A 15,687-nucleotide genomic window follows, 5' to 3' on the forward strand; every position below is an offset into this window, starting at 1 on the left:
TTGGTCCTTCCTGCAGAGATTCTTATTTTTGAGCATAGTTATCCGATGACAATTTTTTTGGATAGTGGAGACAGAGTTAATTTAGTTCATTATGAGGTGGTCAGATGTCTAAGACTTGATATTAGGCCCTTGGACTGCCCAATAACCGTGTCAGCCATTGATTCCGCCCCACTGTCTCAGAAGTGTTTCTGGTGTTTGTTTAAAGATTGGATTATTCCATAGAGGGAAAATAGTGTTGTTTGTCATGGAGTCTCTCTCTACATAGGTGGTGTTGGGATTGCTATGGCTGAAGTTGTACAACCCAGTGGTAGACTGGGAAAAGGGAGACGTTGTTCAGTGAAATCTTTCCTGTAGACAGAACTGCATGTCAGTTAATGTCTCTGCGGTACAAACTGAGGAATTACCTGAGTGCATCAAGGATTTCGCTGACGTCTTTCCTAAGGGGGAAGCGGATAAGTTACCAGTTACCACCTTATAGGCAGGGGGATTTCACTATTGACCTCATTCCAGGTTGCAAACTACCTAAGATTTGCATGTATAATGTGTCAGGTCCAGAGAGGCAGGCCCTCAAAGAGTATATTGCTGACAGCTTGAGAAAGCGACATATACATCCATCCAATTCACCAATAGCTGCTGGTTTCTTCTTTGTCAAGAAGAAAGATGGGGTCTGCGACCATGTCTGGACTTCAGGGAACTTAATAAGATTACTAAGCACAACCCTTATCCATTACTGTTCATTCCCGACTTGTTTAGCCAGTTAAAGCCTGCTGGTTTTCTAAATTGGACTTGCGGGGGGCAACTTAATACAGATCAGAGAAGGTGATGAATGGAAAACAGCCTTCAACACTCACGAAGGTCATTTTGAAAAATCTTGTTATGCCTTTCGGTTTGACCAACGCCCCCACAGTGTTCCAGGCTTTCATAAATTAGGTACTTCAGAAATTCATTGGATGTTTTGTGTTGGTTTATTTGGATGACATTCTTATTTTTCCCCTGATTGTGATTGTCATATTTTGCATGTTCATCAAGTGTTGCAAGCTCTCTATGAAAAAAAATCTATTTTGAAGTGTTTTTTCACCGTACAGATTACCTTTCTGAGGCATGTTATAACCCCACAGGGATTTAAGATGGACCCCGGGAAGGTCCGAGCTCTTTTGGACTGGGTTCAGCCAGAAAATTTAAAGGCACTTCAAAGATTCTTGGTGTTCACAAATGATTATCGTAAGTTCATACACGGGTTTTCGGAGAAGGTCAAACTTCTGATTGATATGACGAAAAAAGGGTCCTTTTCTTCTGAATGGTCTCCGAAAGCAATTCACGCATTTGAGACTTTGAAGAAGTGTTTTGCATCTGCTCCTATTCTGGTACAGCCAGATTCATCCACACCATTTGCTGTTGAGGTGGATGCTTCAGAGGTTGGGGTGGGGGCTGTTCTGTCTCAAGGCACTAATTCATTTTTCTCATGGAAGTTTACCTCTACCAAACAGAATTATGACATTCGTGACAGAGAGTTGTTGACCATTAAATGGGCTTTCAAAGAGTGGCAGCACCTTTTGGAGGGAACTCAACATAAGGTAACAGTTATCACCAAATCACAGGAATCTCATATATTTAGAATCAGCGAAGAGACTTAACCCTAGACATGCTCGGTGGTCGTTTGTTTTTCTCCCGTCTTGACTTTGTGGTCACATACCGGCCTGGTAGTCAAAATATCAGGGTGGATGCTCTTTCTAGGAGTTTTGTCCCGGTGGTCTCTGATGAACCCCCTGCACCTATTCTGTCTGAGAAGATGGGGGTGTCTGCGGTGTCCCTGGATCTGGAGGAGTAGATTCAGAAGGCTCAAGATCTGGCAGCTGCAGGCCTGCCAGACGGAAAGCCTTTTGTTCCTCTACATTTGAGGCTTCAGGTACTCTCCGAAATGCATAGCTCTGTTCTAGCAGGTCATCCAGGCATCAACAATACTTGAAAGTTGGTTAGTAGAGTTTTTTGGTTGCTGTGTTTGAGACGTGATGTTTTTTACTTTGTTTCTGCATGCGAGGTCTGTGCTAGAGCCAAATCGCCTCGAAATCGCCCAGCTGGGAAGTTGTTACCTTTACCAGTACCAGAAAAACCGTGGACTAATTTTCCTCAGAGGAAAACACTGTTAACTAGGTGATGGTTGATTGCTTCAGCAAGATGTGTCATTTTGTTGCTTTGCCTGGTCTACCCAAAGCTAAAAAACTGTCTACGCTGTTCATAGCTCATGTTGTTAGGTTATACGGGGTACCATCTAATATTGTCTCTGATCGAGGTGTTCAGTTTGTATCTGGGTTCTGGCATTTTTGTGTGTCACCAGTTAGGTATACCGCTGTCTTTTTCATCAGCTTACCATCCTGAGACAAAGTGTTAAACAGAGAGGTGCAACCAGAGTCTCGATCAGTACCTGCGGTGCTTTTTTTCTCATAACCAAGAAGGCTGGTTGGGGTATTTACCCCAAGCAGAATTTGCTCTGAACAATAGATCTTTAGAGTCTACGGGAACATCTCTTTTTTTTTGCAATTATGGGTTCCATCCGTGTTTTGGTTCATTTGCTAAATTCATATCGGAGGTGCCCCAAGAGAATGAATTCTCATCCAGCCTCGAAGCAGTCTGGGAGGAAGTGCAGAGAACTCTTAAGAGCTCAGTAAGAAGCTATAAGAGGGTGGTGGATAACAATTGCTCAGAGGTGGTTAGTTTCCAGGTGGGTGACTTGGTCTGGTTATCGACGAGGAATATTAAGCTTAAACAACCAAATTTTAAGCTGGGTCCATGTTTTGTTGGCCCTTTTAAGATCAATGAGAGCATTAACCTGGTGTCCTTTAGATTGGAGATTCCTAGCTCATTAAAGATCACCGATGTGTTCCACAAGTCTTTACTTAAGAAGGTGGTGAATCCGGTACTTGGGTCGTCACCTTCTTCGCCAGTGTTGGTGGATGGGAATCTGTAATTTGAAGTCAGCTGTATCAGTGAATGTCATGAACTCTCGGCAGTATCCGGTGCATTGGCGAGGGTACAGTCGTAAGGAGAGGACGTGGGTTCCAGCTGCTGAGGTCAACACGGACCGCTTAATTAAAAACGATCATAAATGGAATCTTGGTAAACCAGGTCCTAAGGGTCCAGAGGCCCCTTCTTGGAAGGGAGGTACTGTCGTGGCTTGTCGGTAACAACAGCGGTGTGGCATGGTGGCAGCGGCGCAGGGTCAGACCTGTCACCCTGTTGCTATGCAGGACAAGGGTTAATGCCTGTTGTGCAGGGATTTCTTTGCTATCTCTCTGTATGCTGCATAATTGCTTGCTGACTATTAGTCATACCCGGGAGAGGGTTGAGGGTGTGGTTCTCTAGTTGCTCTTCTTATTGGCAGGTGTGGAGAGCTTTATATTCATACTCCGCCCTTTCCCCCTGGCTGTTTTTTTAAGTTCACTAGAGGAGAGGTTGAAGTTGGTGTGATCTTCTAGTCTAGGTGATAAGCTCCCATTTCAAATAAGTGCTGTGTTATCCTTTCTATTGTTTTTGATTACTGTTAGGTTGTGCTGCTGGAGTTTGTTGTTCTACAGGGTTCCAGGAGCACACCTGCACAGGTGGGGGCTAATTGAGCTGGCCGGGTATGGTTGTTCAGGTCAGCCAATCCCCTGGGTCTGGGTGTAGATATATACCCCAGCCCCTCTGCAACAGGGAATCTGTATTTCCTCAGTCTTGTCTGCTGTGCGAGTACAGATAGTCCCCTACTTGTGAACAGGTTCCGTTCCAGGAACCTGTTCGCAAGTCCATTTGTTCGCAAGTCCGAACAAATGGTTGTATGGAGCGGGATCGCGGGTGAATCCCGCTCCATACAACATCAGGTGCAGGCTGTTCCTTACAGCGGGCACCCGGCGGCAGCAGTTCCGACGAGCCACACCACTTGTCGGAACTGTTAATGCTTTAAATACCGCTCTGACAGCAGTATTTAAAGTGTTAACAGTTCTGATGAGCGGCGCGGCTCGTCGAAACTGCTGCCGCTGGGTGCCCGCTGTAAGGAACAGCCTGCACCCGACACTCAGGGGGCCCATACAATGTCCTGTGATGAGATCGCGGGGCGCTGTGCGGTTGCTAGGCTGCCGGGGACCTCCTGAAAGGCCCCAGGGCTGCCTATGCAGAGTGCCCAACAAGCGCACGGCTTGATAGGTGCTCTGCATAGACAGCCCTAGGGCCATAGCATTACATCATACTGTGCAGAACAGATTGTTTGCATCTTGCGAAATTCGTAAATCGAATGTTCGCAAGTAGGGGACTATCTGTAGTGTCTGGTCAGCTGGCAGCTTCCTGTGAGAGTAGTGTCTGGTCAGCTTGGAGTTTGCTGTGTGAGTAGTCTCTGGTCAGATTGCAGCTTGCTGTGTGAGTAGTGTCTGCTCAGTTTGCTGTGTGTGTAGTGTGCTGTGCTGCCTGTTTAGTGTCTAGAGTAGGGACTGCAGTTTAAGTTTATTGGCCAATGTACGAACTAGTCCCTCGCTTTTATATTCAGCTTTACCATCTGCTCTAGTGTGTGAGGTTGTTTGGTAAGTGAGTTTGTGCATTTAATGTGTCAGTTCCGCCTGGGTGCGAGTATCACCCATTCAGGGAGATCTACTGTTCATTCACGTTGCATTTTGCTAACTGACAAAAATAAGCTATAAACAGTTCAATTAGTGAAATAACTTTTAGGACTCGCCTACATGGCATTAGGCTCAGTTAAGCACGTCCGTTTGAAAAACAGAAATGAAACAGAACAGAATTAAACATAATTAAATATAAATATTACAGTTTTTAATGAAAATCCATTGAAATCAATGGGGAACAAAACGGACACATTTAATTCCGTTTTATTCCTGCTTCTCTCTTCCATTAAACGGAACAGAGAAGCAGAAATGCCTAACTGAGACTAACACCAGTATGGACGAGCGTGCACTTAGAAGCATTTTTTCCACGCCTGCCTAAAATTTTTGCACAGTCCTGTAGTCAGTCAGTTGGGTTACAGCTATATGCCATGAAAAGTATCAGAATTCATGAAACTCTCCATGCATTTGTATACATCAGTGAAAAGTAAAACATCCAGCCCATATCATTAAAGGGGTTGTCCCGCGGCAGCAAGTGGGTCTATACACTTCTGTATGGCCATAATAATGCACTTTGTAATGTACATTGTGCATTAATTATGAGCCATACAGAAGTTATAAAAAGTTTTATACTTACCTGCTCCGTTGCTAGCGTCCTCGTCTCCATGGTGCCGACTAATTTTCGGCCTCCGATGGCCAAATTAGCCGCGCTTGCGCAGTCCAGGTCTTCTCTGTTCTCTATGGGGCTCCGTGTAGCTCCGCCCCGTCACATGCCGATTCCAGCCAATCAGGAGGCTGGAATCGGCAATGGACCGCACAGAAGAGCTGCGGTCCACGGAGGTAGAGGATCCCGGCGGCCATCTTCACCGGTAAGTATTGAAGTCACCGGAGCGCGGGGATTAAGGTAAGCGCTCCGGTAAGCTTTCCTTAGGTCCCTGCATCGGGGTTGTCTCGCGCCGAACGGGGGGGGGGGTTGAAAAAAAAAAACCCGTTTCGGCGCGGGACAACCCCTTTAAGGGATCACCGGACAAGACAGCATTTTGGAAAATAACTTCTGCAGTCTGGGGTATGCTAAAAAAATCTGATCCAGACATGCAGGAGCAAAATATTGGTGACCTATCTTCATAATATGGCGTTTGGGATCCCCACCAATCAGCTGACTGAAGAGGCCTGTCACACTCGCAAATATGGTTGTCTGAAGAAGCCCCCAGACTGTCTGATCATAGATCAACAGCAGCGAGGCTTCACAATCACAGCTAGAAATGCAGAAGCCGTTTTTGACTATGGTGTCTTGGGCTCAAGAGCGTTGAGTGCTGAGCTCAGAGTCAAGTTTCTAAATAAGTTATTTCGGCAACGTAGCAGGGTTTCAGTATAAAACATATATGGGCCAAATGAGCATATCTGTCCCGGGTTCATGCTGGTGTGGTTTGGGCGGCACGAACCTGGTGATGGGTTTACCTTAATCTTCTAACACTGACCAACTATCATTATGGTTGTTTATAAACAAATCATAATGATGGACGCATATTCAGGCTCAGTGCCTAGGACAGCCCGAGCTGTAAATACATCCCTGCATGTGAGTGGGATGCGAGTGCAATGAGATTTTTAATGGCCTATAAAAAATACTGGGTCAGTTTTTCAACCTTTCCATCTAGTAGCATCACTGCAAGAGAAAAGTTGGTCAGGAACGCTATCTTTTCTTCTTAGGGAGAGCACCTACCTAAAAGGTGAGTGAGGAAACTTCTAAGGCCATTCATGCTCCTCTGGGTAATATGCAAATAAGGGAGATGTAACAATATTTCTGCAGCGCCCCCTGTTGGAAGGCAGCATTCCTGCAAGTCAATGTTAGACTCTTTATTCAAGCCTTGTAACAATGACTGGGAATTAAAAGCCAAGTCAGAATCCATACACAGACAGCTGTTTCGGGGTATTTGCCCCTTATTACTGTGCAGTAGGTTTCTGGCTTTGTGAGGAAGGAGACTTAAAAGGCTATTCATGCTCCTCTGGTAATATACAAATAAAGGAGATGGAGCATTACCTTTACAGTGCCACCTATTGGAGGGCAGCATTCCTGCAAGTCAATGTTAGACTCTTTGTACAAGCCTGGGAACTAAAAGCCATGGCGGGAGAAAAATCGCACATATAACTAGACCCATTTAAAATTGTTCATTTTTTCATGCAAATTTTGTGCATCTCACAGCGCATAAACCTTGCATAGGAATTTGCTTGTGTAAATCTGGTGTTAGGGCTTGTGTCCCCATCTTTCAACACCATAGCACCTGGGTTAAAGACATTTTACTGCTTGCAATAATGCTTAAAAGTGTAGTCATACCTGCCACAAAGTGTCAAATTTCTTTCCTTCTGGTATTGACAGTTTTCCAGTTTTATCTCGATCAATGCGATAATGTGAAACCTTCCGATCGTGAAGCAGACACAAAGCATAGGATCCATTGTTGTCCCGTTCTCGTATTCTAGAACATACAATGTTAATGAAGGTTTACAATAGGAACAATTGATATTAAATAATCAATATTATATGGATTCTGCCATCTGCCTGCATGTGTAATATGAAACGGGAAGAATTAGCCGCTGCTTAGTGCAAACTACATTCCAGCAGTTCATCCAAACTTACAAAGCGCCTCTCTGAAAACTGATACAAATTAATAAACCTTGCACTACATAATGCGATTGTTTGCACAGACACAAAGGAGAGTTCTACAGTGTATCCTGTGCATAAAGAACGGAAATTCCAGTCCACATTGGCTGTAAATGTGAACACTGATACAGATATTCTTGTCAATAGGCAGGCAGGGTTTGAATCCTTCTTTTTAACTTTGTATCAGCTCTGTCTTCACTCTTTGGGTAAGGCCGGCTTCACACGGGCGGACCAGATTCCGCATGTAAAAGGCCCACAGTGGTATCGGCTGTGAGCCCAGCCAGTGACCAAACATACCTGGATTTTCTATATTGCGGATGACAGCGGTGGCTTGCCATTGGTCATGCGCAGTACAGGTTTTTTTTATTGTTTGTATGTCCCGCGCCATCGCTAAGCGATGACGTGGGTACCTGGTTCAGACGGCCTCCATTAACTTTGGTGAAGGACGTCCGCATTGAATCCATGGCAAAATAGAGCATGCAGCGATTTTTTTCTCCGCTTGCGGAATATACAATTCATATTCGCGAGTGTTAGTGAAAAAGGGATTTTACAAATCATATGTTTCTAGAGCTCGTACAATCAGGGGGCCCAAAACTATATAAAAATGCATTGCGGAATCTGGAGCGGGCATTCGCCTCCGGATTCCACAGCAAATACTGCTCATAACATACTATGGAAAAAATTGCTTTTCCATGACCACAAGCAGAAACCAATTGCGCTTTTTCGCTCGCTGATAGAAAATCGCAGTATGGTCTATTTGAGCACGGATGTGTTCCATTGAAGTCAATGGAAGACGTCCGATCCGCGTCCCTTCTGCAACCGTCATTGCGGAAAGGTTGCAGAATTCGCGTCTTCGCCTAGCGATGACGGGGCATAAACTGTACTACGCATGTGCGGCCGGCACATTCGCAGCACAGAAGATCATCCGGACAGGTACTTCCCAGAACACAAAGCTGGCACTGTGCATGTATCCACCAGCAAGACATAGTGAGTGACTTTGCTGTAATGATTATTTTGGAAGTACAGAGACAGTTTCACTCTTAGACAAACAGCTTGTTGCTAACCACTGGTCAGTACAGGATGTGATAAAAATACACCCTACCAGGTCGGAAACCACAAACAAATTTGGGGCATTCACAGATCATGCAATTTCTGGTAATCGAATGCTTACAAACGCTACCAGTCTCTGAGGCAGAACTTGAAGGCTATTTTGCCCTCAAAATTGCCCACCTACCTGGGACCGAGAGGCAATTGTTACCCTTGCATACCAAGCTACGTTCCTGGTTAGTCTGTATAAATCTTACATCTAGCCAAAAGCAGAAGAGCAGTAGGGCAGCATAGCTTCTAAAAGAGAATGTACGGGCAATGCAAGTCAATGTTGTACGGACAGGGAGTAGTCAATGGGGCAAAGTCTTTGCACTTATACTGCAGATGAAACAGACATGTAATGATACACACTGATACATTGAGATATACCGTAATGTATGTAGTTAAGGTGATTTTACATGGAATGATTGGAAACGTATGAACGACTGCCTGCTTACTGTGAATGGAGAGGGGCAAGAATGATCCGGGTCCCGCTCCACCTCCATTTACTACTGCGCCTTCATAGAGTCAGCGATGCTCGCTGGGATGACCTGTCGGGCATCTGTTGCCCAACAGATCGTCCCATGTAAAAGCACCTTTAGTCTCACAATCAGCAATCATTGGTTGCTCTGTGTCTATTATACCAATGGAGGCTCTAGTGCTCATACATCATCTACTGATTTCACATGACTGCTAACTGCCATCTAGTGTGCTGTCACTTTTTGCTTCCCTTTGGTTATTTTAAGCACCTAGAATCCCCAGCACTTCCATGAGCGAATGATCATTAGCAGACACTATGTTTATATGTGTTAGATTATCTATAATGTGAACCTAACAGTTAATACAGTAACACATTTTAATCTACATCTGTAGCAGGAAGTGCACAGAGATATCTTTGCATATATACTGATATAACAAAGCTCATGTTTGTCAGATGTGGCTAGGTTTGCCATTTGGTATACCACAATATGATATCACTGGCTACAGGGGCTTTACATAGGACTTTATCAAGTGAAGCTGTTGCAGACCATTATCAGTTATTGTCAAATATATTTAAGGGCCACTCCAGTGAAAACACATTTTTCCATGCCTCCCTCCCCCCCTCAATTGCTTGCCTCTCACACTCTATAGGCCTGCAGTGCAGCCTCCTCTTCTTTCAGTTGCACATCTACCCCATGATGCATTAGCATAGCATTAGCTAGAGGCTATACCATTTTTTGCCTGCTAGGGGACAGTTTAATTATCATTACCTTCTATATTTACCAATATAAGCTACAGACCGTAAGTATACAGTCAGATGGATGAGCTGTGATCTCCTCTATTATAACTGTGTGACAGGAGCAATGTGATCGTCATCAGTAACTGTGATATGAGTGTCTGCATCCCCCTCTAGGCAGTTTCTGTGGTAGATCAATGTAATAGCATCGCACAAACTGAGAATTTGACTAGGAGTTGACTACATAACCCCAAGTAGATCTGATCTGGTCAGAACTGAGATCACATGACCATTTGAGAAAAAAAAGAGACTGGGAAATTCTGACAGAAAGAAATAACTAATAGAGATGAGCGAACGTACTCGTCCGAGCTTCATACTCGTTCGAGTATTAGCGTGTTCGAGATGCTCGTTACTCGAGACGAGGACCACGCGATGTTCGAGTTACTTTCACATTCATCTCTGAGACGTTAGCGCGCTTTTCTGGCCAATAGAAAGACAGGGAAGGCATTACAACTTCCCCCTGCGACGTTCAAGCCCTATACCACCCCCCTGCAGTGAGTGGCTGGCGAGATCAGGTGTCACCCGAGTATAAAAATCGGCCCCTCCTGCGGCTCGCCACAGATTTGTTCTGACATAGTTTAGGGAAAGTGCTGTTGGTGCCGGAGCTGCTATAGGGAGAGCGTTAGGAGTATTTTAGGCTTCAAGAACCCCAACGGTCCTTCTTAGGGCCACATCTAACCGTGTGCAGTACTGTGGAGGCTGCTTTTTGCAGTGTTGCACATTTTTTTTTTTGTATATCGGCCGTGCAGAGCATTGCGCCCTGCAGTAATTAGACATAGTGCAGGGCCAGTAGTGGTGAGGCAGGGACAGAAGACATATATTGTGAGGCAGGGACAGAACACATATATTGTGAGGCAGGGACAGAAGACATATTGATTGAATTTAGGCAGTGGGTCTTTGCAAAAACATTTGGGGAAAAAAATCTATTTGGGCTGCCTGTGACTGTCCTCAGTGTTCTGGGTCTGTGCTGGGTGTAGTAGTCCTCCTAATTCATACGCAGCCAGCTAAGTGTAACAGCAGGCTTGCGCAAAATTATTTCCTGGCGTTCCGTAAGCGAAGTCAGCCTCCAACCACAGGCCAATAAGCGGCACATTTAATTACAGCGTTCTGTTTCTGCATCACTGGTAATACAGCATGCTGAGGGGTAGGGGTAGGCCTAGAGGACGTGGACGCCAGCGAGGACGCGGAGGCCCAAGTCAGGGTGTGGGCACAGGCCCAGCTCTTGATCCAGGTGTATCGCAGCAGACTGCTGCGGGATTAGGAGAGAGGCACGTTTCTGGCATCCCCACATTCATCTCACAATTAATGGGTCCACGCGGTAGACCTTTATTAGAAAATGAGCAGTGTGAGCAGGTCCTGTCCGGGATGGCAGAAAGTGCATCCAGCAATCTATCGTCCACCCAGAGTTCTGCGCTGTCTACTGCTGCAACTCTGAATCCTCTGGCTGCTGCTCCTCCTTCCTCCCAGCCTCCTCACTCCATTACAATGACACATTCTGAGGAGCGGGCAGACTCCCAAGAACTGTTCTCGGGCCCCTGCTCAGATTGGGCAGCAATGGTTCCTCTCCCACCAGAGGAGTTTATTGTGACTGATGCCCAACCTTTGGAAAGTTCCCGGGGTCCGGGGGATGAGGCTGGGGACTTCCGGCAACTGTCTCAAGACCTTTCAGTGGGTGAGGAGGCCGATGACGATGAGACACAGTTGTCTATCAGTGAGGTAGTAGTAAGGGCAGTAAGTCCGAGGGAGGAGCGCACAGAGGATTCGGAGGAAGAGCAGCAGGACGATGAGGTGACTGACCCCACCTGGTTTGCTACGCCTACTGAGGACAGGTCTTCAGAGGGGGAGGCAAGGGCAGCAGCAGGGCAGGTTACAGGAGGCAGTGCGGTGTCCAGGGGTAGAGGCAGGGCCAGACCGAAGAATCCACCAATTGTTTCCCAAAGCGCCCCCTAGCGCCATGCCACCCTGCAGAGGCCGAGGTGCTCAAAGGTCTGGCAGTTTTTCACTGAGAGTGCAGACGACCGACGAACAGTGGTGTGCAACCTTTGTCGCGCCAAGATCAGCCGGGGAGCCACCACCACCAGCCTCACCACCACCAGCATGCGCAGACATATGATGGCCAAGCACCCCACAAGGTGGGACGAAGGCCATTCACCGCCTCCGGTTTGCACCGCTGCCTCTCCCCCTTTGCCCCAACCTGCCACTGAGATCCAACCCCCCCCTGAGGACACAGGCACTACCGTCTCCTGGCCTGCACCCACACCCTCACCTCCGCTGTCCTCGGCCCCATCCACCAATGTCTGTCAGCGCACCGTCCAGCCGTCGCTAGCGCAAGTGTTGGAGCGCAAGCGCAAGTATGCTGCCACGCACCCGCACGCTCAAGCGTTAAACGTGCACATAGCCAAATTTATCAGCCTGGAGATGCTGCCATATAGGGTTGTGGAAACGGAGTCTTTCAAAAGTATGTGGCGGCGGCCCCCGCGCTACTCAGTTCCCAGTCGCCACTACTTTTCCCGATGTGCTGTCCCAGCCCTGCACGACCACGTCTCCCGCAACATTGTACGCGCCCTCACCAACGCGGTTACTGCCAAGGTCCACTTAACAACGGACACGTGGACAAGCACAGGCGGGCAGGGCCACTATATCTCCCTGACGGCACATTGGGTGAATTTAGTGGAGGCTGGGACAGAGTCAGAGCCTGGGACCGCTCACGTCCTACCCACCCCCAGAATTGCGGGCCCCAGCTCGGTGGGGGTATCTGCGGCGGTGTATGCTTCCTCCACTAAACCACCCTCCTCCTCCGCAACCTCTGTCTCGCAATCAAGATGTGTCAGCAGCAGCAAGTTGCCAGCAGTCGGTGTCGCGCGGCATGGCAGCACAGCGGTGGGCAAGCGTCAGCAGGCCGTGCTGAAACTACTCAGCTTAGGAGAGAAGAGGCACACGGCCCACGAACTGCTGCAGGGTCTGACAGAGCAGACCGACCGCTGGCTTGCGCCGCTGAGCCTCCAACCGGGCATGGTCGTGTGTGACAACGGCCGTAACCTGGTGGCGGCTCTGCAGCTCGGCAGCCTCACGCACGTGCCATGCCTGGCCCACGTCTTTAATTTGGTGGTTCAGCGCTTTCTGAAAAGCTACCCACGCTTGTCAGACCTGCTCGGAAAGGTGCGCCGGCTCTGCGCACATTTCCGCATGTCCCACACGGACGCTGCCACCCTGCGTACCCTGCAACATCGGTTTCATCTGCCAGTGCACCGACTGCTGTGCGACGTGCCCACACGGTAGAACTCTACGCTCCATATGTTGGCCAGGCTCTATGAGCAGCGTAGAGCTATAGTGGAATACCAACTCCAACATGGGCGGCGTAGTGGGAGTCAGCCTCCTCAATTCTTTACAGAAGAGTGGGCCTGGTTGGCAGACATCTGCCAGGTCCTTGGAAACTTTGAGGAGTCTACCCAGATGGTGAGCGGCGATGCTGCAACCATTAGCGTCACCATTCCTCTGCTATGCCTCTTGAGAAGTTCCCTGCAAACCATAAAGGCAGACGCTTTGCGCTCTGAAACAGAGGCGGGGGAAGACAGTATGTCGCTGGATAGTCAGAGCACCCTCCTGTCTATATCTCAGCGTGTTGAGGAGAAGGAGGAGCATGAGGAGGATGAGGAGGAGGGGGAAGAGACAGCTTGGCCCACTGCTGAGGGTACACATGCTGCTTGCCTGTCATCCTTTCAGCGTGTATGGCCTGAGGAGGAGGAGGAGGAGGAGGATCCTGAAAGTGATCTTCCTAGTGAGGACAGCCATGTGTTGCGTACAGGTACCCTGGCACACATGGCTGACTTCATGTTAGGATGCCTTTCTCGTGACCCTCGCGTTACACGCATTCTGGCCACTACGGATTACTGGGTGTACACACTGCTCGATCCACGGTATAAGGAGAGCCTTTGCACTCTCATACCCGAAGAGGAAAGGGGTTCGAGAGTGATGCTATACCACAGGACCCTGGCGGACAAACTGATGGTAAAATTCCCATCCGACAGCGCTAGTGGCCGAAGGCGCAGTTCCGAGGGCCAGGTAGCAGGGGAGGCGCAGAGATCAGGCAGCATGTACAGCACAGGCAGGGGAACAATCTCTAAGGCCTTTGACAGCTTTCTGGCTCCCCAGCAAGACTGTGTCACCGCTCCCCAGTCAAGGCTGAGTCGGCGGGAGCAATGTAAAAGGATGGTGAGGGAGTACGTAGCCGATCGCACGACCGTCCTCGGTGACGCCTCTGCCCCCTACAACTACTGGGTGTCGAAGCTGGACATGTGGCCTGAACTCGCGCTGTATGCCCTGGAGGTGCTTGCTTGTCCTGCGGCTAGCGTCTTGTCGGAGAGGGTGTTTAGTGCGGCTGGGGGAATCATCACAGATAAGCGTACCCGCCTGTCAACCGACAGTGCCGACAGGCTAACACTCATCAAGATGAACAAAGCCTGGATTTCCCCAGACTTCTCTTCTCCACCAGCGGACAGCAGCGATACCTAAGCAATACGTAGGCTGCACCCGCGGATGGAAGCATCGTTCTCTCTCACCATCCAAAACGGGGACATTTTTGCTTCATCAATCTGTGTATAATATTCCTCCTCCTGCTCCTCCTCCTGAAACCTGACGTAATCACGCCGAACAGGCAATTTTTCTTAGGCCCACAAGGCTCAGTCATATAATTTTTGTAAACAATTTTTATACGTTTCAATGCTCATTAAAGCGTTGAAACTTTCACCTGAACCAATTTTTTTTTTAACTGGGCTGCCTCCAGGCCTAGTTACCAATTAAGCCACATTAACCAAAGCGATTAATGGGTTTCACCTGCCCTCTTGGTTGGGCATGGGCAATTTTTCTGAGGTACATTAGTACTGTTGGTACACCAATTTTTGGGGGCCCTTGCCTACAGTGTAATCAAATTAATTTTTAGCCCACCTGCATTACAGCTGACGTTACATCAGCTGTGTTGGGCACTGCAATGGGATATATTTATGTACCGCCGGTGGCTTCCTGGCACCCACCCATGCTGTGGGTCCACACGGAGTTGTAACTGCATGTGTCCACTTCTAAAGAACCCCAGTCAGACTGGGGCATGCAGTGTGGGCCGAAGCCCACCTGCATTAAGCACGACATTACCTCATCTGTGATGGGCAATGCAATGGGATATATTTATGTACCGCCGGTGGGTTCCAGGGAGCCACCCATACTGTGGGTGCACACGGAATTCCCATTGCGGAGTTGTACCTGCCTGTGACTATTTATAAAAAAACGCGGTCTGACTGGGGCATGCAGACACCTTGACAGAATGAATAGTGTGTGGCACATAGGTTCCCCATTGCTATGCCCACGTGTGCAGCTCCTGATGGCGGTGGCATAGGATTATATTTCTCATTGCTTCTGTACAGCATTGTGGGCTATCGCCCCGCCCCTTTTAAAGAGGGTCGCTGCCTAGCCGTGCCAACCCTCTGCAGTGTGTGCCTGCGGCTCCTCCTCATGGCAGACGCACTTTTAAATAGACATGAGTGTGGCGTGGCATGAGGGCAGCTGAAGGCTGGGCAGGGACAGTTTGGTGTGCGCTGTGGACACTGGGTCGTGCGGGGGGGGGGGGGGGTTGGGCAGCATGTAACCCAGGAGAAGTGGCAGCGGAGTGTCATGCAGGCAGTGATTGTGCTTTGTTGGAGGTAGTGTGGTGGTTAGCTAAGGTATGCATTGCTAATGAGGGCTTTTCAGAAGTAAAAATTGTTGGGAGGGGGGGGGGCCCACTCTTGCCGCTATTATGGCTTAATAGTGGGACCTGGGAACTTGAGATGCAGCCCAACATGTAGCCCCTCGCCTGTCCTGTCCGTTGCTGTGTCGTTCCCATCACTTTCTTGAATTGCCCAGATTTTCACAAGTGAAAACCTTAGCGAGCATCGGCGATATACAAAAATGCTCGGGTCGTCCATTGACTTCAATGGGGTTCGTTACTCGAAACGAACCCTCGAGCATCGCGAAAAGTTCGTCTCGAGTAACGAGCACCCGAGCATTTTGGTGCTCGCTCATCTCTAATAACTAACCAAGGCAAAGCTAGCTCA

The 15,687-nt window shown here is 48.3% G+C and overlaps 1 protein-coding gene across 2 annotated transcripts in view; it reads right to left on the reverse strand.

The window, feature by feature from the left end:
* The window catches only part of SYK (spleen associated tyrosine kinase), an 82,519-nt gene that overhangs the window by 34,012 nt on the left and 32,820 nt on the right, over positions 1 to 15,687 (reverse strand). For both annotated transcript variants that reach the window (XM_066604052.1, XM_066604050.1), the window contains exon 4: positions 6,919 to 7,057. In XM_066604052.1, coding sequence (XP_066460149.1) covers positions 6,919 to 7,057 — 139 coding nt within the window. The remainder of the gene's footprint in view (positions 1 to 6,918; positions 7,058 to 15,687) is intronic.

The sequence above is a fragment of the Eleutherodactylus coqui genome, chromosome 5, assembly GCF_035609145.1.
Source record: "Eleutherodactylus coqui strain aEleCoq1 chromosome 5, aEleCoq1.hap1, whole genome shotgun sequence".
Lineage (NCBI taxonomy): Eukaryota > Metazoa > Chordata > Amphibia > Anura > Eleutherodactylidae > Eleutherodactylus > Eleutherodactylus coqui.